At 53.0% G+C, this 23,221-nt stretch overlaps 9 protein-coding genes across 9 annotated transcripts; 4 read left to right on the top strand and 5 right to left on the bottom strand.

Moving 5' to 3' along the window:
- Positions 1-5,264: 5,264 nt before the first annotated feature.
- On the bottom strand, positions 5,265-5,569 carry COL26b_007935 (uncharacterized protein; the record flags this gene model as incomplete). Its single annotated transcript, XM_053180713.1, has 2 exons — positions 5,265-5,277; positions 5,367-5,569. 2 exons carry the CDS (start codon positions 5,567-5,569, stop codon positions 5,265-5,267), a joined length of 216 nt encoding a protein of 71 aa, XP_053035392.1.
- Positions 5,570-5,781: 212 nt separating this feature from the next.
- Positions 5,782-7,312, bottom strand: COL26b_007934 (uncharacterized protein; the record flags this gene model as incomplete). Its single annotated transcript, XM_053180712.1, has 2 exons — positions 5,782-7,085; positions 7,123-7,312. The coding sequence occupies 2 exons, from the start codon at positions 7,310-7,312 to the stop codon at positions 5,782-5,784; spliced, it is 1,494 nt and encodes a 497-aa protein (XP_053035391.1).
- Positions 7,313-8,705: 1,393 nt separating this feature from the next.
- On the top strand, positions 8,706-10,504 carry COL26b_007933 (uncharacterized protein; the record flags this gene model as incomplete). Its single annotated transcript, XM_053180711.1, has 4 exons — positions 8,706-8,844; positions 8,902-9,996; positions 10,046-10,391; positions 10,447-10,504. 4 exons carry the CDS (start codon positions 8,706-8,708, stop codon positions 10,502-10,504), a joined length of 1,638 nt encoding a protein of 545 aa, XP_053035390.1.
- Positions 10,505-11,059: 555 nt separating this feature from the next.
- On the bottom strand, positions 11,060-12,185 carry COL26b_007932 (uncharacterized protein; the record flags this gene model as incomplete). The annotated part of the gene is made up of 2 exons (XM_053180710.1): positions 11,060-11,581; positions 11,643-12,185. The coding sequence occupies 2 exons, from the start codon at positions 12,183-12,185 to the stop codon at positions 11,060-11,062; spliced, it is 1,065 nt and encodes a 354-aa protein (XP_053035389.1).
- A 766-nt stretch (positions 12,186-12,951) lies between these two features.
- Positions 12,952-13,373, top strand: COL26b_007931 (uncharacterized protein; the record flags this gene model as incomplete). Its single annotated transcript, XM_053180709.1, has 2 exons — positions 12,952-13,232; positions 13,319-13,373. 2 exons carry the CDS (start codon positions 12,952-12,954, stop codon positions 13,371-13,373), a joined length of 336 nt encoding a protein of 111 aa, XP_053035388.1.
- A 675-nt stretch (positions 13,374-14,048) lies between these two features.
- On the bottom strand, positions 14,049-15,040 carry COL26b_007930 (uncharacterized protein; the record flags this gene model as incomplete). The annotated part of the gene is made up of 3 exons (XM_053180708.1): positions 14,049-14,446; positions 14,499-14,756; positions 14,809-15,040. 3 exons carry the CDS (start codon positions 15,038-15,040, stop codon positions 14,049-14,051), a joined length of 888 nt encoding a protein of 295 aa, XP_053035387.1.
- A 728-nt stretch (positions 15,041-15,768) lies between these two features.
- Positions 15,769-17,286, top strand: COL26b_007929 (uncharacterized protein; the record flags this gene model as incomplete). Its single annotated transcript, XM_053180707.1, has 1 exon — positions 15,769-17,286. One exon carries the CDS (start codon positions 15,769-15,771, stop codon positions 17,284-17,286), a length of 1,518 nt encoding a protein of 505 aa, XP_053035386.1.
- A 1,661-nt stretch (positions 17,287-18,947) lies between these two features.
- COL26b_007928 (uncharacterized protein) lies at positions 18,948-19,823 on the bottom strand (the record flags this gene model as incomplete). Its single annotated transcript, XM_053180706.1, has 2 exons — positions 18,948-19,348; positions 19,406-19,823. 2 exons carry the CDS (start codon positions 19,821-19,823, stop codon positions 18,948-18,950), a joined length of 819 nt encoding a protein of 272 aa, XP_053035385.1.
- A 1,348-nt stretch (positions 19,824-21,171) lies between these two features.
- On the top strand, positions 21,172-22,431 carry COL26b_007927 (uncharacterized protein; the record flags this gene model as incomplete). Its single annotated transcript, XM_053180705.1, has 1 exon — positions 21,172-22,431. The coding sequence occupies one exon, from the start codon at positions 21,172-21,174 to the stop codon at positions 22,429-22,431; it is 1,260 nt and encodes a 419-aa protein (XP_053035384.1).
- Between the last annotated feature and the right edge of the window lie 790 nt (positions 22,432-23,221).

Here is a 23,221-nt window from a genome sequence, read left to right as displayed (position 1 = left end):
CGACGCATATGCACTTTAGCAGCAGTGTGCACAGTCATTGATAGCATCCATGCTATGATTACCTGCACATACTTTGCAAATGACTATGTACTGCGAGATAGAAGGATCAGATCATCTCGAGTTGGTGCTGCTGCTGACAAGGAGTCCGCCTCTCTCTCTCTCTCTGCTGCACTAAGAGCACCTGCACAACGCTGTTGCAAAGCAAAGAGGCTAAAACACAGGCTCCGAGGCTACCAAACCATGTTCATGATCAAGTCATAACGAACGACATATTGGGACTGGCGGCCAAACATGTCGCGTGTTTGTTTGTTGGCCCTCGATAGCCCAGCCAAGCCGACGACTTATTACTTCAGGCGAGACCGGCAAAACGAATTGCGATCGCTGCGGCAAGGGTCGCATCGAGTCAAGCCAGGTCTCTCGTAGGGCGGGATTCATCACAATCTGGCCCAATTGACCCCAATTGACAGCGAACTGTCGTGTCGCTAGCCACGATGCCAGCAGGGTATGTCCCGTCCCGCCTCAAACCGGTCCAGCAGAGGACGAACACCCGCCCTCGAGATGCCTGCAAACGCGCCCCCCATGGATATGGATGAGCGTCATGCGCTGGTCGATGATGCAGGTGCGCCTCGACCTTGGACCCTGGACCCTTTCTTGGGAGGGAAAATTCAAAATTCAAAATTAGAGCTCAGCCCAGACGGCGCTGAGCAGAAAGAAGAAATTCAAAAGAACAAACCACGGGCACAGACGGGACTGAGAGACGGGCCTAACGTCCTGCGTACTATGCTACGTGTGGACAAATAGCCGGCATGTGATTGCAGACTGCCTCTGATTGCAACGACAACAAAGCACATTGCGATGGCCTACGTTTCAATTGCCTTGGGTCTCCTTTGTCCACGCCCGCTCACTGCCACCACTGCTGCAATGCCGTTGTTATTGTCGTTTCTGCTGGCTGCCGGTTCTTTCAACAGTCGCGGCCGTTTGGTTGTTTGCCTCAGCCAACTCAGCGTTTGGTTTGGCAAGCCCACCCCAATCGTCGTGGCTGCTCTTTCTCTTTCTTTCCTGCTCTGCTGGGCTGGCTCCTTCCCCAATTTGGGAAGATGCCAGTTGACCTGAGGCTAAATCACACAAAACAGGTGGATCCTTCTAATGAACGAAAAGCTTGTGGTTGGCCGGGCCCGTGTCAGTATTTGGCCCGGGCGCTCGCTAGCTGTGCTAGTGCTGCTAGTCCCCCGCTATGCCACGATTGGTACGTACACTATTCCCTCCTGAGGGGATAAACGTCCCGGGGGTCGTCCTTCCCGCGCGACGGCCTGCCCTTCCATTGGAGTCATTGGAGACGGGACCTGGCAGCAGGTGGACTGACGGCGCAAGGCAGTTGTGACCTGTTGTTGTTCCTGCATTTGCTGGCTGAGGTGCGTGCTCTTGCCTTGCCGTGAGTGTTTGCTGTGGGCGGGTGCTGTGTGCAGGACGGGACGGCAAGGGAAGGGAAGGGAAGCTGCTGCTGCTGTGCCTGCCTTCCTTCTTGTCACTGGCTCCTGCCGCCAGCTGCGTCCACCACTTGCACTTGCACTGCCTTCCCGTCATTAATTCAGACGAACACCATTGATTTGTGCATCTCCAGTTTTTCTCTCTTGCAAAATTGCTTCAATTCCTCAGCAGCCTCGCTCACCTGAAAACGACATCAAACTTCTGATTACCTCCGTCTTCTTGCCCAGGCCCCCACGCCATGGCCCCCAAGTGTCATTTTACCCTTCGCACCCGCCCAGCGCAATGAATTTGCGTACCCATCTCATTGTGAGACGCCGACATCTTGGAGTCCCGTCCGACTCCCCTCCACCCTCCCCTCTCCTCCCGAGAGCCCAATGTCACCAGAATCCTACCTTAGCATCCACAGTCCAACCTCCGAATACTGAATCACCAGCCTCCGCCATCCACGCCCGCTCTCACCTCCGAACCGACGCTCGGACCTGCTGAGGTTGGAATGCGCGATATCCGATGCCACCCAAGGCCTTTGGGATGTGTTCGTGCGCCTTGGGAACACTCCAATAGCGTTCGAGAAGCTTTCAACCATTGCCTCGTCGCATCACACGTGCCTCGGCCGCAGAGGGTGGCCCAACGTCGCACGCTACTTACTGCTGGCTGGCTGGCTGGCTGGCTGCTGAGTGTGTGTTTTGTCGACCTTTTGCCAGTCGTCGACTGACTCTCCGGCTTTATTCGGCGACATTCTTATCAGCGCGGCGTCGCATCGTTTTCGCGTTCGCGCAATCGCCCTTTTAAAATAGCCCCATCGACCTGATACCTCGACAGACGCCTCCTCCAGGATTCCTGTCCCGGGAAGATGGAACATGCGGCCAGTGCACCACAAAGTTGAAACATTCCTTCGCCTTCGATCTGTTTTGGCAATGGGGGGACGCGCCCAAACGAGGAGGGAGAGCTACGGGCGGGGAAAGATGGGCGCTCCCTTCGTTCGTCTCTGTCCTCCGCCGCCGCCGCCGGCTCCGATCTTCTTTGGGGCAGGCAGACCATGGCTCGCCTCCGACCGGAGCGCCGAAATGACGCTGTCGCCGCATCCACCCCGCCATCACCGATCGGACTCTGGCTCCATGAGTTCACGGCCTTCAAATCTCGCACGCTGTTCCACCCTATCCGTAACTAAGGTACCATGCGCTCTCGGACGTTTACCCCGCCCCCTTTTACGCCGACGGAGAGCTTTCATCGCAGCTTGACACCAGCGCCAGCAGGCATTCCCTGCCTTTGCCGCAACACTAGCCATCACCACCATCTTCGAATGAGGTCTGGTAACATGCGACCGCTGATTGCGCTGGACCGTACCGTCAAACGGCATTTCCGATTAGTCTGGCAGGCCCCGATCAGGCGGAAGATAATCTGCAAATCTGATAGTGTCCTTGCTGTTGCCATTGACAACGCTTCGATAGACTGACTGCCAATGCTCGGTTCGTACCGCCCACGTGGCGCTGGCGTGGCGCAAAATCTCCTGCCATGCCACGGATACCTTCACGATAATCTGCCACAATTCCCCCATCGGGCCTGATCAACGCCCGCCGTTCGCAAGACTATGGACTTTGTCGAACCATTCATTCATCGCGCCTCCGAGGTGTTCGGGTGATACGCCTCGCTAACCCACATCATCGGGTTTTTTCTTCTTCCACAAGGGTGGTCTGCCGTTCGATCCGCTTGCTCGTCATCTCATGTCTCCTCCATCGTGCAGCATCTCGTGCGACTTTGAAGGTATCATTAAAAACCTCGCTTAAGTGTGAACCACCTCGGCCACCAAAACTTCCGCTAGACGACCGAACCACATCGCGGTCTGTGACCGGGCCAATGTATGTGTGCATTCCTCATCACCCTTTTCTCATATGCTGCCAAGACGACTGTGGAAGGCTTCCTTAATTTCTTGCGGCGCAGCGATCCTGGTGTGAATCCACGTGTAGTTGCCGCCTGTTTATCTTGGTTTTTGACTTTCGGCCGATTCAGATGATGGGCGCGGCACTCTGATCCAATCGCATTCCCGTGATTTAACGTCCATCTTGCATGTTCGTAATCACACGTTCATCCTGCAGCACTCATACCAGCAGTGGCACGTGGTCGTTTAGAAGGTAGCTACGTGACAACAGCCAACAGCAGCCACGTTTTTCAGATTCAGCTACGAAAGCAGCCAGCAGTGATCTTAATTAAAATGGTAAGGGTCAGCTATGGGTTTCTCACTCGCAGACCTACTGGCACGGTCTTTGAGGGGCGAAAAGCCTCGGCTGGAGTTATCACATATCATACAAACTTGACAGAGCCCCGACAAGCACCCGTTCGCCATCATACTTTTCGGTCAAGCGGGCGATCACAAATACAAAAGATCAGGCAAATTGCAGCAACGAACGTTTATTACTAAGTATACACCGATTCTTTTTCCTCATCATCTGCCACAAGAATATGCCACAGCTAAGGTCCAGCAGTGGGATAGATACTACGCGAAGATCTGTGATAATGTTAGCTGTAATCTACACATAGGAATAGTGCGGTAGAAATCTTACTTGCATCACAAAGAATAGGACAGATTTGCTACTGCAACGGCTCGGAACGCAAGGTCCCCGACTCTCAAGTAAAGGGAGAGAGTCAGAGGCCTCGCGTTTCGAACCGTGGGTTGCAGATGCAAAGTGAAAAAAAGAAAAAGAAAAAAAAGAAGAAGCAGTGCTTCAAGTTCCAAAAATTTGCGCAAGCATGCGTGACACTCACCAAAGGGGGCCAGGCAACCTTCGAGATATAGCTGCTGACCCGAGTCGAACCGATATCCTGTTGCATCTGTAAGAAAGACAAAAGAAAAGAAAAGTAGAACAAAACAAAAAAAAACAAAACAGCAGGAGAAAACAATAGGGATGGACAGCAAGGAAAGACAGCAAGGAAAGACAGTAAGGGAAGACAGTAAGGGAAAACAACAAGGGAAGACAGAAAAGGAAGACAGAAAAGGAAAGACAGCGATGCAATAGGATATTGGTTCGGCTCAGGACAGTAGGCATATCTCGAAGGTTGCGTAGCCCACTTCGGTGGTATCAGGCCATGCTGCGTATGAAGAAAGGAGAGAGAGTTCGATTTAGTCTTGATGCTCGGGGAGGTTTATATAGATACCAAGGGGGAGGGAGTATGAGCCGGGAACGGTTTCGGTGACAGAAACATGAACCTGTACAGACCCTTTTGCCTTCCATTTCCATTTGGATTGATGAGTCTATACCGTAAAGGTTGTAGCTTTTTTCTGATGCACCCAGTCGTATTACCACCCACAAGGTGAGCAAAAGACCTCAAAGGTCATCGGGAAGCTACCTTTTAATGCTGCACTCGTTTCAAAAACCACAAAGGTTACCTCGAAAAAGAAATTTGTGACTTGGCCTTGTGTTATTGCTAGACCAATATGAACCTTTTTGATACCAAATACCTGTGTGTCCGCAAAACAACCCTTACTTAGCTCGAGACATAACTCTTCTGAACCACGGAAAAAATGATGTGTATTCATTCATAAACGCAACAAGGTTGCGACACAAGGTACGAAACGGCGATACCCCATCCCCTCCTGCAAGAAGCCAACAAGCCGATGCATCATGCATAGCGACGGAAGAAAAGACGATCGTATCGTGTCGTTCCGATTCAAAAAAACGAAAGGCTGTCGTTTGTGAGAGGCGAACTGTCCGCTGCTGGACGAAGAATCAGTTGTGGTCAATATTGGGCCTGAGTCGCGAGCAATCTGCATACGTGCATGCCTAATGTAGCGGCCTGGCAGCGTTTCAAGCCCGTACATCGCGGGCATGCCTTCACAAATGTGAACAACTTTGCGGCGTTTTGAAGGAGCTGCAACAACGTACCGTCTGGAGGCAAGCTTGAATTTGTCGGCGTCGATCGCCCAAGTGTTGTCCTGAATCGACTGAGCGTCTTTTTCGACCCACGCGGATCCAGGGACAGGAACTCCCGGAGTTGCGGGTGCGCCGTTGTTCCTGTAGGGGTGAATACCGGCGGAGGCGAAGCCGGCGCATGCAGTGACCGCCATAACGAGAGTGGTGAAACGCATTTTGTATGGTAGAACGTTGATAATCGAGTTGAAGTTTCGTTGCTGGTCGTTAGGTCTGTGGCTAGAGGAGTTGTGAGAGAAAGGTGGAGGGAATGGGAAAGATTGGAGGTAGGTGCGCCAGAGCCTCTTTTTAACCAAAGACACGTAAATAGTAAGGTTTATCATATATGGCTTCTCGCCATAAAACGCCCTTGATAGATATCTAGAATCGCTTAAAGCTTTGACTTGACACCACCGCCAACCTCAACCTCAGCGGCCAGCGGGACATTACCCAGAGCCCTTTCGCCCTTGCTCCCCTCCATCAAGACATTGTATGGCTTTTCATCGGCCTTGATTTGCCTCCACTTCCACAATTTGGGCGGAATCTGGTCCTGTCCCTTCCCCTCGACCGCGTCTACCACCCAGTTGCCAATATTAGGAAGGTACTTGAAGGCATGTCCACTGCCGCCCGTCGCCACCATCAGCGACTCGTCCGTGCCGGGCACGTGGTCGATGACAAAGTGGTTGTCGTAGCTATCCGTGTACCAGCAGATCCTCGAGAACGAAATGTCGATACCCGCCTCGCCCAGCTCCGGAAGGTTTTCCGCCAGAAAGGCTCGGATGACCTTGAGAGCCTGCTGTGGCACCGTTTTGATCCGCTCGTCGCCACTGCCCGCGGCAGATGACCACCGCGTGACGGGCACGCTGCGCTCTTTGCCGTCGCCCTGGACGATAGGGTTGGTGTACTTTGTTCCGCGGTACCCGATCTTGAGCCAGCCGTTCTCGTCGCGCGGAAAGCCGTACAGCCCGCCCTCGGCGCCGTCGCGGATCTTGTAGGTGAAGGTGGGGAAGTTCTCGGGCGCGAAGCGGTCGAAGAGGGACGATTCGCGGGGGATCTTGAGGAGCACGACGGAGCCAGCTGTGGTCTCGCAGAGGCCGTCCATGGAGGGCAGCAGTGACGGGGTCCAGCCGCCGCAGGCGAGGATGGTTAGCTTTGCGGCGTGCGTCTTGCCGTCGCGGGTCTTGATGCCTGCGACCTTGTTGTCCGCATAGACCAGAGACTCCAGCGCGCCGGCTTCAGGGTCGAGGATGAAGTTGACGCCCTGGGAGGCGGCCTTGTGGAGGGCGAAACGGCAGGCTTTGTCGGCTACGGCCATGCCTCCGGTGGTGTCGAGGACGCCGGCTGCTTTCATGCCACGTTTGAGGCGGCGGAAGGGGTCCATGCCGAAGGCGAAGCCCGTTTCTTCGGCAATCTTTTGGTGAGTGGGGGAAATTGTGATGAGTTGGGTGTTCTTGTGACCTGCTGCTTCCATGTTGTCGACGGTGTCTTGCTCGAATTGAGGCAGAGATGCCGAGTCTGAAGCGGAGAGGTTGCCATTGTTGACGAACACTCGGTCTGTGGTTTTGAGGCCAGGTGGGAGAGTCTTTCCTGTGGCTAGCTCTTCGTTCCACGCGTTCCAGCCCTCAAGAGCTTCAATTGTAAGGCCTTGGTACTCTGTTTGAGATCCGTATGCTGAGCGGATGATTTTGTTCATATCTGAACGGCTGTTAGCTGATGGTTCAGAACACCGGACATATGGACTTGCCTGCTGAAGCGCCATCGCACCCGTTGAAATATGAGTACAGTGACTTGTGGTATGGCTGTTTATCAAAGACTGTCACGTTTGTGTAGCCGCGGCGGGAGAGGTGCACCGCGGTGCTTAGTCCGAAGATGCCTGCGCCGACGATGATGATGGCATCATCTTTGTTTGGTAGGGGCGACATGATAGATGTTTACGGCCAGCGTCTATTCGTGAGGTGGGACTAGGATTATGAAGATAAAAAAGTGAGGCTGTTTCCGCTCAGCTTCCTCCAAAGCTCATGCACAGGAGTCTTGTAACCGAACTCAGTCGAGAGGAGCGTGCGTGGATAAGCAGCAACTACTGAGACAAATGGTCTTCAATGAGCTTGGCTTAACAACAACCCAGCCTGCTGATGGCGGCGAGAAGAGACCGAATATCCGGACCTGCGTCCAATCAAGCACTTCGGATTCTAACGAGGCCCATTAACGCGGCTGCAACGCGTATGGCACGATATTTCGGGTTCCGCCGTAGCACCACCACAGCAACGTGGTCGGCCGGTCGGGGTTCGCAACGGACAAGGGCAACAATGCGGGGGAGGCGGGGATCCTGTTGTGGATTGAATTCCCAACGAGCTTTTTGGTAGTGAAGATGTCAGTGAGTCAGGTAATCTCCGACTGAGAATAGCAGAGCCTGTTCTCGGGAGGTAGCGAGGTGAATGTAAAGAGAAACAGAGAAGGCAGAATGAGACAACCTCGATATCATAAACTGTTAGACAATCCCTACATGCAATGGCCCAGTGAGTGGAGTTCCCTCCGCTTCGTTATCTGTCCGGCGTCACTATCAGAGATACTTCAGCCTCTAACGCACACTACCGTCTTGTTGCCGGAGCTCAACCCATGTCGTTGCATCCCCGCTAACGCCGTCGAGCTCCGGTCCCGGCAGCTGATAAACTGCACCCCGCCCCTCATTTCATCGCGGCCTTGGGCCCCCCTGCTCGGATTGTCCCGGATAAGGGTCCAGGGGGCTTCTGGTTGGCGCACCCAGTCAACCGGTGCACAGCGCGTGTTACTCAAGTGAATTATGGCGAGGAGAAGAGAGCACGGTTCACTTTGAGGGGAAGATTCCTATCTCCCAAGGGGCTTGGCTCGCGTGAGGGCCTACGCCAACGCCCAAAGGGGGTTGAGCAGAATGGAAGTATCCGCGCAAGCACGTTTTCCCTGCTCTACCCCAGATTTTCCAGCATGCAACTACGAGCGCCGACGAACCTGACAGCCGGGTCTCTCTTCTCCTCGGTTGGGACGAAAAGGAGCGTTCTGGATGGGGAGCTGGGGCCCGTCTTTGTTGCTTTAGTCTTGGCTTGCTGATGACGTCCGCCTGACCGATAGACAGGACAGAACATTATGTCGACTTGTCGATCTGCATTATACATATCCTGCCTTCCTCCTCTTGCATCTTTTGACGATACACCCCGGTGATTGGTTGCGACTCCAAGGTTGAGTCTCAGAGTTGTATCGGTGCTCCCGTCGACCTTTCTCCAAAAACCAAATACACAAGCGAGTTTAGTCGTGACCGCAAGTGTCACCGCATCCAGCAAGATGACCATCAAAGAGGTCTTCACCGAGTCGACTTTCGCCAAGTACATCAAGGCAATCCGAGAGTCCCCTAGGGAGCTCATCGCGAACCGTAATCTTCTTCTTACGGCTGCCCTCTACGCCACGGGCGGCATTCCCATCAGTAAGTCACCTTCAACATACCTCACCCCACCGGGAACAGCTCTAACGTAACGGACAGCATGGGACCAAGGCTCATCATCCGTTGTACCCTCACTTCCGGGCTTCCAACAAGACTTCGGCATCACCTCAGCCACAAACCCTACACAAGTCTCCAACTTCATCTCCTTCGTCTACATCGGAGCCGGCATAGGCGCCGGCCTCTCCTTCTTCCTCAATGACCGCATCGGACGTATGTGGTCGTACCGCCTGTACATGAGCATCTGGATTCTTGGACAAATCATCGCCTCGGTCTCCTTTGGTCACCTTGGCGCCCTCTACACGGCCCGCATAGTCTCCGGCCTGGGCATCGGCGCCTTGACGGTCACCGGACCCGTCAGCATCGTTGAGATCGCCCCCACAGAGATCCGCGGCCTCTTAGCCGTCTGGTTCAGCGTGGCTATGCTTCTATCCCTGACCGTCTCCGTCTTCATCGTCTATGCAAGCTTCGTCCACGTCGCCGTCGGCCGGATGCAGTACCAGCTCGTCTTCTTCGCGCCAACAATCGTCATGGCGATCCTAATCGCGCTCAGCTTCTTCCTGTACGAGAGCCCTCGCTGGTTGTTCATCGCCAGACGCGACGATGAGGGAATCAGCAACTTGATCACCCTGCGAGGCCTCCCCGCCAGCCACCCCCGCGTGGCTCACGAGATTGAAGACATCAAGATCCAGATCGCCAAGGAGGAGCAGAAGTTTGGACGCAATCCCGGTGTGTTGGTTCTGATGAAGGACGCCTTCCTTGTTCCCACGAACCTGCGACGCGTGCAGCAGTGTGTGCTGTCCTACGCCCTCGCGCAGTTGTCTGGAGCGAATAGTGTTACTTCCTACCTCGTTCCCATCCTTGCCATGGTGGGCGTCAGTGGAGGTACCTCGCGAAGCTTGTTCCTCAGCGGCATGTACAGCATGGCGAAGTTCTTCTTCACTCTGATTGCAAGCTTCTTCTTCATCGACGCCCTCGGTCGGCGCCGCAGCTTGTTCACTGGAATTTCCATCCAGATGATCTCTGATCTGTATCTTGGTGTTTTTATCAAGTACCGTCAAGAAGGCACAGTTGCTCCTGGTTCAAGCGAGGCGGCTATCGCAGCCATCTTCATCCATGGCTTCGGCTATGCCGTCGGTAAGGTGTTCCAAAAGCAACGCAATAGGCCTTTTCTAACCTCTTCCAGGTCTGCTTGTTCTGCCCTACGTCTTCGGCGCTGAGCTCTGGCCTAACCACCTCCGTTCGTTTGGCAGCGCCTTCTCCCAGCTCTTCCACTGGCTGTTCTTCTTCGGCGTCAACAAGGGTATGCCTTCGTTGCTCAGCCAGACGCACAACTGGGGCGCCTTCATCTTCTTCGCCGGATGGTGCTTCCTCTCACTGGTTTATGTCTACTGTGTTGTCCCCGAAACGTCTCAGCAGAGCTTGGAGCAGCTGGACGAGCTGTTCAAGGGCCCATGGTGGAATGTCAACCGCAGGGCCAAGCAGATGAAGTTGCAAGCCCAGGCAGCCGTCCTTGATGCCCAAGAGTCCATGTTAGTATTCAACTCTCCAGATTAAGAACCCAAGCTAATCGGTATAACTCAGCAGCGAGTCTGATTCCAACGTGGCAAAGGACAAGTCACAAGCCGTCGCCCAGAAGGTCTAGATCCGCATAAAATCTGCGAGGCTACCGACTGTACACATGCATAATCTGGGCCTACAGAGGGCTTCTAGATATACTCTCAGATATAGTAATAACACGTGAAATCCCAAAACCATTCGTCTCGGCCATTGTGATAGCCTAGTCCACGAATTTTGAAAAGAGCTGGGCTCCCGAATCACATTTTTCTAGTGCACAGGTACGAGTCTATAGGTCAACATACTCATTTAGAAGGTTTCGAGGTTTGCGACACTAAAAAGTCACAACCAGGTAGGTGTGTATAAAGGCGGTGGTTATAGTGCCCATTCCTTTGCTGTGTCGCGACGTTTGACTTAATAGTCACATCCAGTAATGATCTACTTACGATGTAGTATTTTCACGGTAATAGATGCAAAGAGGTTACGATCATCTAGACTTTTCATTAAGCATGTCGTTTACTAATAGAAGTCCTAATCTCTTCGAATGAAATAAGCCCCGAGGCTGCTCGTCCAGCCTTTCATGTATGCGACCCCAGCCATCGCTGCTCTATGTACCCGTGTGAATGCGAATTAGGGAAATTGATCAGCTGGAGAGCTTCTCAGCCTTCCTTTTCGTGATGTCAATAACAGGCGAATTAGGCTTGCCCGTCTTGAAAAGCGCCCTGATGTTCTCAAAGCATTCCCTCTCCGCCTTCTGGAACGCCATATCCGTCAGACCTCCGAGATGGGGCTGTGCGATAACATTCTCGTGGTTCAACAGCTCGAGGTCAGGGTTGGGCTCGTCACAGAAGACGTCCAGGCCGGCCCGCGCAACTTTGCCGGACGCAAGCGCGTCCTTCAGGGCCTTCTCGTTGATGACGGGACCGCGCGCGGTGTTGACGACGAAAACGCCGTCCTTCATGGCAGCGAACTCGTCGGGGCCAATGAGGCCTGTTGTCTGGTCGTTGAGAGGGCAGTTGAGCGACACAATATCTGACTGCCCGAGAAGCTCGTGGAGGGAGCTGCAGTATGTCGCGTTGTATTTGGCCTCTTCTTCCGCGGGTAGCTGATGCCTGTTGTAGTACTTAATCTTGAGGTTGAAAACCGCCGCCTTCTTCGCCAGGTACTGCGGACAGAGGATGTTAGACATTGTGCAACTCCGTGACTCGATCGCGGATGACACCAACCTTTCCAATAGCTCCCATTCCCACAATACCCAGGGTCAGCCCAGAAGGATCCCTTCCAGGCACGAGACCAGGCGCAGCCCTCCACGTGCCCGCGCGGGCGCTCCTCTCTGCGTTGCTCGTGTTGCGCAGCACCGCCAGGGTCAGGAACATGGCCATATCAGCCGTCGCCTCAGCGACGGCATCGACGGTGTTGCAGAACCACATGTTCTCGGAAGCCATCCACTCGACGTCGAACTCGTTGAAGCCCGCACTGGCGGAGGTGATGATCCTGCAGTTAGGCACAAGCGCGCCCAGCAGGCCCTCGTCAAAGGGCTCGTAGGGCGGGGTGCCCATGCGGATGATGAATGCGTCGATGGGACCGTCTTTTTTTAAGGATTCGGGGAGCATGGCTATCGTCTCGGCGCGGTTGGTGGCCTCGAGGACGGAGTAGTCGAATTCGGTCTTGAAGTCGGCGAGGTAATCATCGCCGACGAACTTGGGAGTGCCGAGGGCGACGACGCGGGGCTTCTTGGAGCCGGTCTCGTCTATGCGCGTGGGAGCCATTGTGAACAAACTTGTGATGGAATGGAAATAATGGTGATGCGATTCAACAGCAAGAAAAAGATGAAGAACAGATCACAGAAACTGCTAGATGGCGCAAGTAAGACGCGGGGCAGAAATATGGCGGGGTACAAAAGTTGGGATGCGACGCGTGCTCCAGACAGCATAGAATATTAGCGATAGCTTTGGGCAGCTTTAGAAATAGCTGCGAAACGCATATCCCGGGAATAGCGAATAATTCTTGATCTTGACACACCACTTTGCCACCAAATTAGGCAAGTCGCGTGGCATAACAGCATCCGGTTCGTCCCTTTCTTGCTTTACTCCGGTGGGCGGCCGATGAACGGAGGGATGAAGCTAGGTCGGATTCTCCCGAGCAGGGGTGTCCCACACGGTGACATTGCTGGCGTCGTGCTCGGGAAGAGCCGAGTCTAGGGGATATTGGCCGGAGCCACTTCAGTTTGTCGTCTTTCTGTTACGTATTTGATGCGGGGGAAGTTTGTGTGTGTAGCACTGTTTTCGGCATCTGCTCAGGTGATTGCATTTTGAATATCTTATGTCTGGATTATTGCTGGGATTATTGATCAGTTGAAACTCGATGAGGCCCACGACTAAGATTTATTGAGTGTGACTTTGCGGGGGGGTCATAACTGCAATTGAAGCGACAGCTGCCGTGCTGCGAGTTGGATGCCCAAGACTATAATGACGGCACTTTGCGAGACTCTGCAACACCAAGGGCTGAACATTCCGCGACTGAAATTACTTCGACATGGCCGAGTTTGCGGACCCGGATGCTCTCCCCCCCCTGGGCTTCATCTCTATCGACCTAGACATCCACCGTCCCCCGGGTGACCCATACAACGAGAAGACGTGGCCGTTCCCACTGATTCGTGAGATGGCTGAAGGTTCCAAAGTGTCGCAGGTCGTCAGTTCTGATCAATACGACTCTGCCTTCATTGACCGATTTGTCGACGCGGGTCTTCGGTTGGCGGCGCGGGGTTGTGTGGGGATCATCACCAGCTGTGGCTTCTTGGCCATGGCGCAAGCCGAGTGAGTTTTGTGAACTCCGATTGAGTTGGAGGGTTTCAATGTTAACGATGTCCCAAGTCTCGCTGCCAGGTTGCCCATTCCAATAGCAACCTCGTCTCTGGCACAACTGCCCTCAGTCTTGGCTCTGTTGCCGCCAGATAGCTGTGTTGGCGTTCTAACATACGATGAGACGAAGCTTGGGCCGAAGCATTTAGCCAGTTTTGTACCAGATTCTTGGATGTCGAGAGTAATAGTTCGTGGGGTTCCTCCAGGAGGTCATCTGCGAAACACTATTAGGGAAAACGGTGCCCCTTACATCCATGCCGATATTGAGGCGGAGTTGGTGGCTACTGCGAAGGAATTGATCAAGAGTCGACCAGAAATAAGGGCCGTGGTGTTAGAGTGCACGAATATGCCACCATCATCCAAAGCAATTCATGCTGGACTTGGAGGGAAGATACCAGTGTACGACGTATATACTATGGGGAGATGGTTTTATTCGGGCTTGGTACGACAGACACCGCCGGGTTGGGTGGTATGAATTAGGTCTTAATTGTCCATTCTCAAAGACCGAGGTACTTCATTATCTAGGAATATATATAGAGCAACGAGTATTTGTGAGTCTCATACTATTGCCGTAGTGTTTGTTAAAATACCTTAGACAACGAAGTAATGATAACTTAAGGTTGCAACTCAGCGAACGCTTCATATAACGTCTTGGTATTGAGAAATACAGAGTCAACATCAGATCATGGCCACGCCTTTGGGCCCCTCGCCACACGGAACGAAATGAATGATTGCATCATGAAGCTTGCGTTTGTATCTGAACAGGGGTATTTACAACAGGAAGTCGCCGCCAGACTCCTTCAAGATCAACTGGTACTCCGGAACGAACTGCATATACATGACTTCAGGTGTGCCAGTGCCGTCCTTGGTGTACTGGGCCTCCTCATCATCAACCAAAGTCTTCTTCAGACCACTTGCGGCACCATTGCTTCCAGACGCAATGGCGGACTCAATCAGAAGCTGCGATTGACAGGCACGCTCAAGAGCGATGAAGAACGCAGCGGCTTCGCCGATCGTGCCACCGCAAGTAAGAAGGCCATGATTCTGAAGGATGAGGTTCTTGTTCGTGGGACCAAGGTTGTCGGCGATGCGCTGGCCTTCTTCCTTGGCGAGCACAACACCACCAAATGAGGGGTACACGGAGAGATCGTTGTAGAACATGCATGAGTCTTGACATAGAAGTTAGAAAGTGACGAGGTAGATGATGGCTTGAGTTCTGACCTTGGTTGAGCATCTCGATTGGTCTGCCGAAAGTACTCCACGCCCGGCCATAGGGGCTGTGCATGTGGCAGGCAGCGTTGATGTCCGGTCGCCTCTTGTGCAGGGCCGAGTGGATCATGAAGCCGGCCGTGTTCACGGGCTTATCGGCACCGCCCAGACGGTTGCCGTCCTCATCAATGTGGACCATGTCCGACACCTTGAGGAGGCCGAAATGCACTCCGTATGGGTTGATCCAGAACGTCTCTGGTCTTACGGGGTCTTCGCTAGCGTGTTAGTCGACAAAGAGTCGTGTTTCCCTGGACACACATACCTCTGAGACTGATGTGCCCACTGCTACCGTCCGAGAAGCCCAGCTTCGCAAAGATGCGGAAGGCAGCGGCCATCTGTTCCAGCTGCCATTGACGTGCGGCCTCTTTCGACTCCGGGACGGGGATCTGATGGAGCCTCTTCACCTTGCCGGTCGACTTTCCCGAGTCCAGCGCCGAGGCCGGTGCCGGTGCGGGGGCCGGGGCGGGAGTAGGTTCCGTTGCGCTGGGCGACATTTTTGTGTGGAATGTGACGGTGAGGACAGGTTCAGAGTTGCTTCAAAGAGCCTGGCCTTGTGCCTGTTTTCTTAAGGTCCGATTTATTGAAATCGCTGAAGCCTCAATTCTGAAATGCAGACGATGTGCCGCTGAATGATGTCTACTCCGCACAATCTGACCCTCGTGTTGGATGGCACGGATAAGCAAATAGATGTCGCCATCCTCGGAAACCCCCGACTCCGCCGCCGCCGCCACTAACCGTCATTCCTGGCTGCACGCCCCCCTCACAACGCCTTATCCATGTCCGGGGCGGAGAAGCCCCGCACCTCCATATCAACGTAATCCTGCTTTGGGCTTATCGGCAGCACCCGGTGAAGGCATTGGTAGGTGTCCGCGATGACTTCGGTGACGGCGCGATTCGGGAGCCGGCTTCCAGCTGATGTGAGAGAGGCAGTGAGTGTTGATGTGGGTTCAGTCGGCTCAAGGCTCGGGAGGAACCATGAGCGTCATGTGAAACTTGTTGTCACCTTCCGAACTGATCGTATGACCAGGAGCGATGCAAGAAACATGGGACGGCTGCGCTTTGAAGCTTTGTTTGATATTATAAGGAAACAGAAGAAGCGACCATCTTGTCTAGAACGTGTCTAACTTATCAACGGTAATATTGGCCTTATGTTCGGCCCGAGAAACAACGAAATTACACATGCGCCAACAGTTCCTCTGAGAGAAGCCTGCCGCATCTAATCATGTCTGCCAATCTGCTCTCCGCATCCCGTGCCGTGCCTCCGGGACAGCCGGAGCCGGATTCCGCCTACGTCGACCCCGACGCACTCCGCACCACCTTTGCCCTCGCAATGTCTACTATGTACAAGGCCGAAGTTCCCCTCTATGGCGACCTCATCCACATCGTCCAGAAAGTCAACAGAGATGCACAGGCAAGAAAGCTTGAGGGCCTCGAAGGCTCCGCAACGATGGACGCTAGCATCGACCGTCTTACACTTGAAAGACATGGTGCCATCCGTCTTGGAACACCCGAAGAACTACACACCGTCCGCCGTATATTCAATCTTCTCGGCATGCACGCGGTCGGCTACTATGACTTGTCTGTTGCGGGATTGCCGATGCATGCAACATGCTTCCGTCCAACATCGCCTGAGTCTTTAGAGCGCAACCCGTTCCGCGTCTTCACAACACTTCTCCGCCCGGAGCTTTTGAAATCTGGTTCTGCACGAGGCGTAGCACTGAACCTTCTCAAGAGACGAAACATCTTTAGCGACGCCCTCATTGACCTCCTCGATATCGCCGAGTCTAGACAAGAAGGTCGCTTAACCCCTGAGCAGGGAGAGCGGTTCGTCATCGAGGCTCTGCGCACATTCAGCTGGCAGCCTTTGGCTGCAGCGACACATGAAGAGTATGCTCTTCTTCGCGACGAACACCCGATTTTGGCGGACATTGCCTGCTTTCGGTCATCACACATCAACCACCTCACACCTCGCGCCCTCGATATTGCCGCCGCCCAAGAGGCAATGCTTGAAGCTGGCATGGCCGTGAAGAGCCGGATTGAGGGTCCACCACCGAGGAAATGCCCCGTTCTCTTGAGGCAAACCAGCTTTCTAGCACTGCAAGAGGGAATCCGATTCGCTGTTTCTGGCCGAGATGAGTTCGTCGACGGATTCCACAAAGCGAGGTTCGGTGAGATTGAAGAGAGAGGCGCTGCTGTTACACCTGTGGGTAGGAAACTGTACGACGCGCTTCTTGACGAGGCCATGGCGACGGCACAAAGAGGGAACAAGGTCGAACCATCTGCTGTGGACCAAATTTTCAAGGAGACTTTCGAGAAGTTCCCTGATAATTGGAATGAGTTGCGTCGTCGGGGCCTTGTTTACTCGGAGTACAAATGCGCCGAGGGTGCTCGAGAAAGGCTAGCTGGTATCCCAAAGCTTGAGACTGTCGACCCAACCTCCTTACTTGACCAGCTCGTCTCTGCTGGAGTACTGGAGGCTCTTCCAATTACTTATGAAGACTTTCTTCCGTTCTCGGCCGCTGGCATCTTTCAGTCCAACCTTCAATCCAGTACCAGCACCAGCGACTCGGCCATGGATAAGGAGGACGCAGCAAAACCAGACGTACACGGCTACGAGAAAGCTTTGAAATGTCATGTGTTGGATGCAAACGAATTATATGCTCAGGCGCAGCGCAGTAGTTTGAAGAGGTGCGCCGAGGAGTTGGGTCTTAGTCTTCAGGACGTTTCTAGGTTTCTATAGGCGGAGTGCATCTTTCATTTGTGAAGCCGAGGACTTGGTGTACTCTTAGATCCTTTCATTTAGATTCAGCGTTAGCCAAATGACTTATTTGTGATATTTCTTTTGCTTTCCTTGGGGCTTAAACCCGCCAGTTAAAGTAGCATGCAATAACTACCGGAAGGTGGGAGCAGCCTATCACAACCACACCCGACACTCCCCGGCACACTATGACAGCAGCGACTGGATGGTCATGATGCAGTTGGCAGAACTCGGAGGAGCCCCACTTGCCTGTAGGTGCGCATTCCCGGCATCTCCTCATCAATGCATGCAGAAGGATTCTAGATACATCGGACATGTGAAGCCCCAACGCAGAGATAATTCTCATGATGAATGACGTGGCAGAGCGGGTGTGATTTTACCCGGCGCGGCGATCTCGAGCTAGAGCAAGGCACGTTGCCGGTACATCAAAAGGATGCAACGAGGGCTGGCTCGAAGGCAACACACTAACTAAGGTAGTATGAATCCTCAGGTTATCAAATCCAAATGAAGATGATGTCGAAACTCCCTTTCCGCAACAAATGGGCAATAGCCACAGTATCTCTTGGCAAGCATTCATCGCACACACTTGAGCGAAAGATAGAAGCCGCTGCTGGCTGCGGGTTCTCTGGCATAGAACTCGTGCATGCCGACCTCCTCCACCATGCCACGTCAAACGGTCTTTCTCCTCTGGAATCTGCTAGACATATCAAGAATCTCTGCATGTCGCGGAATCTTGAGATTCTCAGCCTGAATCCCCTGAAGAATTTCGAAGGAAACCTCAGTACACCGTTGGAAGAACAACTGCGCGTTGCCAGCGACTGGATCAACCTTGCTGTGGCAGCCGGTGCAAAGTTCGTCCAAGTACCATCGCAGTTTCTCCAGCATTCGACAAACGATGATGGTGTGATCATACCAGAGCTGCAAGCTTTGGCCGATCTTGCAGGCCAGAGTCAGGTCAACATCGCATACGAACCAGTCGCCTTCGCTGCCTTTCACGCCACATGGCAAGATGGCCTCCGTGTTGTCAAATGTGTTGACAGACCCAACTTCAAACTCTGCCTCGACTCTTTCCACATCCATAGTCGTATGTGGGGCGACCCCTACGCTCGTAATGGTCAACTTCAAAACGGCGAGACAGAAATGGCTGAATCAATGGCACAATTCCTCAAACAAGCTCCCAAGGATCATTTATGCTATTTGCAACTGTCGGATGGCTCTCGGTTCGACCCTCCTTTAACAGATAATTCTCCCCTGTTTGACGGTCTGGAGGTCAAAGATGCACGCCTGGCGTGGTCACGGAGCGCTAGGCCTTTCCCTCTGGAAGAGCCTGGCTACTTTCCTGTGGTCGAGATTATGAGGACATGGGCGGTGGATTACGGATGGGACGGTTGGTTCTCTGTGGAAGGCTTTCTGAAAGAGACGGAGTTGGAAGCAAATGGTCCAGAGGTCATGGCTGAGAGAGCAAGAGGTTCAATTCAGGCACTGTATGAGAAGGTGCATTCAGCTGCCTAGTATCAAGATGGATCGATAAAATTCAATTATAAAAGTCTCTTCTGCCACTGATGCTCTCTCAAAGAAGGGAACGAATCTAGATTCAAACTGCTGGTCAGAGGGCAAGTGCCTTGAGCATAATATCAGAGCTCCTAAAAACTGACACAACCTCCGTCAATCTTCAAGAAGCCCCCAGTCATAAACTTGGAGTCATCGCTAGCTAAGAACGCCACGACACCCGAAATATCATCAGTCTCGGCAAATCTTCCTAACGGCATACCCTTTCTCAACTCCTCCATCTTTTCTGGGCTCCAAGATGCCTTGAACATTGGTGTGTTAATGCCGCTGGGATGAATGGTGTTTACACGGATGCCCAGCGGCCCGAGCTCTGATGCTGCCGTGAGAGCAAGCCCCCGCAACGCGAACTTTGAGCTCGAGTAGACTATCAATCCTGGGGTGCCTCTCAGACCGGCTATTGACGACGTCAAGATAATGCTTCCTCCAGTGCCCAAATCCTTCATGGCTTTGGCAGTGTGTTTGATGCCCAGGAATGCTGCTATTGTCAGAAAGGTGCGAATATCACCAGGTTGTGGAGATAGAGGATGCATACCAGATTTGACATTGACCTGCATGATTCGATCGTAGGTTTCTTCGGTTGTATCGAAGATGCTCGTCGATGTATAGCTCACTCCGGCGTTGAGGAATGCGCAATCCAAACGTTGAAAATGACTGGCAATCTTTGCTGTATACTGCTCGACAGCCTTCTCAGAAGTGACATCGGCCGTAACTGTCAATATGCGATTCTCAATCGTTTCTCCGGGTATGTTGACCTTGAGCTGCGAGACGGCGCGCTCGAGGGCATCTGAGCTAATGTCCACGAGACCAAGATTTGCACCCTCCTGCAATAATCGTGCAGAGGTTTCCAATCCGATAGAGCCACCTGCACCAGTCACCAATACAACCTTTCCCAGCAGGCGTTGCGACGGAAGATGTGTGGCTGCTGCTTCTTTGGGTACATTTTCCTCCATGTTGGGCAGTGGTCTGGAGCAAGCCGGATACGGAGTGTAGTGATATGGAAGGAGTTTGATAGGAGCTTGGACGGCGGGAGTCTACTGTGGCCGATACAGGATTCCCCAAAGACAAGAATTCTTTCTTTCTCGCCATGAAGTAATGCAAGGAGGATAATGATTCAAGCGGGGTGCTTCTCCGCATCGTCAAAGGAATCCAACCCCTCACGGATATAAGTTCTGAAGGAACGGAAATTAGATCCCGAGTACCAACGGTCTCATGTTTGACGGGGTTTAACAGACGATCCATGAGTTTTCGTATCACAAGCGATGCGAGCGACATCGGCGCTGTGTGGGAGTGCGTCGGTCGTAAACCTGGATAGATCCCCGATACTCCCCGGTACTCAACAAAGAGGCTGAGTGTACGGACTGCAGCAGAACCATAAGTGTGTTGGAGACTTGGGGTTACTGAGGATAGAATGTGGGGAATCCAACATCTCGATATGAGCCAATAACAAACATTGCAATCCTTTGACCGTAAGCCAAAGTCGCCGTGAGTTGTTGAAGCCCCTGTGTCTCCCCACGGGGTATCGTTCTAACCCCGCAATCCCCTTGCTACCCCCATGCAGAAACACGCAGGTGAACAGGGAGATTGGATAAGAGTTTCCCCACAGATCCATGGTAGGTATTGCAACTGCCGCCGCTCTACCAGTTTCGATACTCCTGAACTGCAAAGCGCCAGGCGTGAGAAATCGTAGAAGAAGCCTTCCAGGTATAAATGGATAAAAGGATCTCAAGTTTCCTGATGTACTTACACCATGTCTGCGCCTTTCTTTGTTCAGTGCTGGAGAGAATCTATCCTCTTGTGGGCTAGAATACGCAAAATGAGGAATATCTTTTCGCTGCAAGATGACCCGGGCCCAGACACCCCGAAAGAAGTCTATGCATATCGCCCGTATCTCCTGGCCTTTTCGGCATCGTGGGTGAGAAACGCTTCGAATGCAGGCGTCAGAGTTGAAGCCAGTGTAACTGATGAATGGCGATACAGGCTTCGGCAATGTATGGGTATGACTCGGCCTTCATCGGTGGCACGATCAATCTTCCGTCTTTCCAAAGGACATACGGCTTAGGAGACAGCTCGGCTGATCAAATCGCCAATCTCTCGTCCAACATCGTTTCAACATTCCAAGCAGGCGCCTTCTTCGGGTGTATCGCTGGCTTCTTTTCCGCCGAAAGGTTTGGGCGGAAGCCCGTTATCTTGGGCTCAGCTTTCGTCTTCATTATCGGCGTGGTGTTGCAATTGATCGGGAAGATTGGTCTTCTGTGTAAGATAACCTGCTCAGTTTCCGATTATTATTCATCGCTAACGATGCTCGTGGTAGACGGCGGCCGAGCTTTGACTGGACTCGCTATTGGAGCTTCTTCGACATTGATCCCGGTCTACATCGCGGAGTGCTCACCAGCCTTGATCCGTGGCAGGCTTGTCGGCATCTTCGAAATCATGCTGCAGACAGCGCTTGTGTTTGGCTTTTGGGTCAATTATGGCGTGGCACAGAATATCTCTTCACAGGGAAACACGCAATGGCACGTGCCGGTGGCCGTACAGTTTGTCCCTGCCGGCTTGCTCCTCATCACCATGCCCATGTTCTGTTCAGAGTCTCCAAGATGGCTCGTTACCAAGAACAGAAAGACTCAAGCACGAAAGGCTCTGTCTTGGGTTCGAAATCTGCCTGAAGACCACGAGTACATCAGCCGTGAGATCATGCAGATTGAAGTCAGCGTCACTCTTGAGACCGAGGCCAATGGCGGGGAACAGTCCACGTGGAAGGTGTTCCGAGAACTTCTTGTTCCTGGTATCAGGTGGCGTGTGTCCATCGGGGCCCTGCTCATGGTACTTCAGAATCTTACTGGCATTAATGCCATCAACTACTACAGTCCAACCATCTTGCGTTCAATTGGCTTCAGCGGAACTGATGTTGGCCTCCTGGCGACCGGGGTTTACGGCATAGTCAAGATGATGACGACGCTTGTTTTCATGATGTTCTTCGTTGACAAGTTCGGCAGACGACCAGCCCTTCTAATTGGAGCTATTGGGGCAATGGTGGCCATGTTCTATTTGGCGGGCTACTCCGCGTTGTCCGGCTCATTCGAAGTTGCAGCTTCAGCAGATGCCGGGGCTCGCACTGCCCTGGCTATGATTTACATTTACGCCATTTTCTACGGCTTCAGCTGGAATGGAATTCCGTGGATCTTCGCCTCCGAGGTGCTGCCCAACCGAGTCCGCACGCTTGGCATGATGATTGCGGTTTGCGCACAGTGGTTGGCGCAGTTCATCGTTGTGTACAGCCTTCCACATATGATAAACAAGATAACCTGGGGAACTTTTCTTTTCTTTGGGGCGTGCACGGTAGTTGCGTTCATCTTTGCGTTTTTGTTTGTTCCGGAGACCAAGGGTGTCCCGTTGGAGGATATGGACATGTTATTGGGAGCTGATGCTCCTCTACTTGCCAGACCGGCTCGCAAAAGGTACTTGGAGGCACGGGATGCTGGATTGAGCAACCTAGTTCTTCACATGTCTCAAGAGAAGGAACAGGTGGAGCAGGAACATGTTGAGGGTGAACAGGTCTAGAGGAAATGGTAACATGGTGCGGCGATCGCCAGATGACTGATCCAAATCTCTTCTTTAAAATTCTCTTACCCCTTGTAGTAAGTTAAGCTGTTGTACCAACCACTCCGACTCTTGAGGTATAGCCATGGGGTCTAAGTCATTGATCCAGTCTTGCATGCCAGAGGGACTGGTGCCACTCATTGGAACATGACTGTCCATGCTTGGCCCCGGGCCGATCGCTGGTAGTGATGTGGGTCCTGGTTTATGCCCGTCGTTGCAGACCATGGTGATTGTTCGTTGTGACAATGTCTCAAAGATATCGCGGTACGAAGTCGCCAGATTCCACCGTTCGGCGATGATAATCAGAACAGTCGTACAGGCCATGCAGGTCGTCACAACATCGGCCTGCCGAATAGAGTCTCGGACGCGTTTCGACCTCCAGAGGCAGTAGAGATATGTGAGTCCACCGAGAAACAGAATATGAAGGCTTCCCCAGGTGAACTGAACGGAAGAGCTTTGGTATACCCGACGATAGAGAAGGCACATCTCTCGTGCACGAACCGCACACTCCTCCAACGCCCTCTCAGTTGCCTCGATATCATTAAGATTGGTTGAGTCGTTGCAGTTAGCAGGGGTATGGCTACCCGGAAGTGCCATCATGTAGTGTCGATACAGAAGCAGGATGGAGTGATCATAAGCCAGCTGAAACCACGATCTTGACGTGAAGACAGATAGCGGATGAGACACGGAGTAGTCAAGTTGGTCGGGGGTATTGACGCGCCATTCATCTAACTCTTGGCGAAGGCTTTCG

Source organism: Colletotrichum chrysophilum, assembly GCF_026319265.1.
Source record: "Colletotrichum chrysophilum strain AFK26 chromosome Unknown scaffold_66, whole genome shotgun sequence".
In the NCBI taxonomy this organism is placed as follows: Eukaryota; Fungi; Ascomycota; class Sordariomycetes; order Glomerellales; family Glomerellaceae; genus Colletotrichum; species Colletotrichum chrysophilum.
The sequence above is the reverse complement of the archived record's forward strand: the minus strand, read 5'-3'. Positions and strand labels throughout refer to the sequence as shown.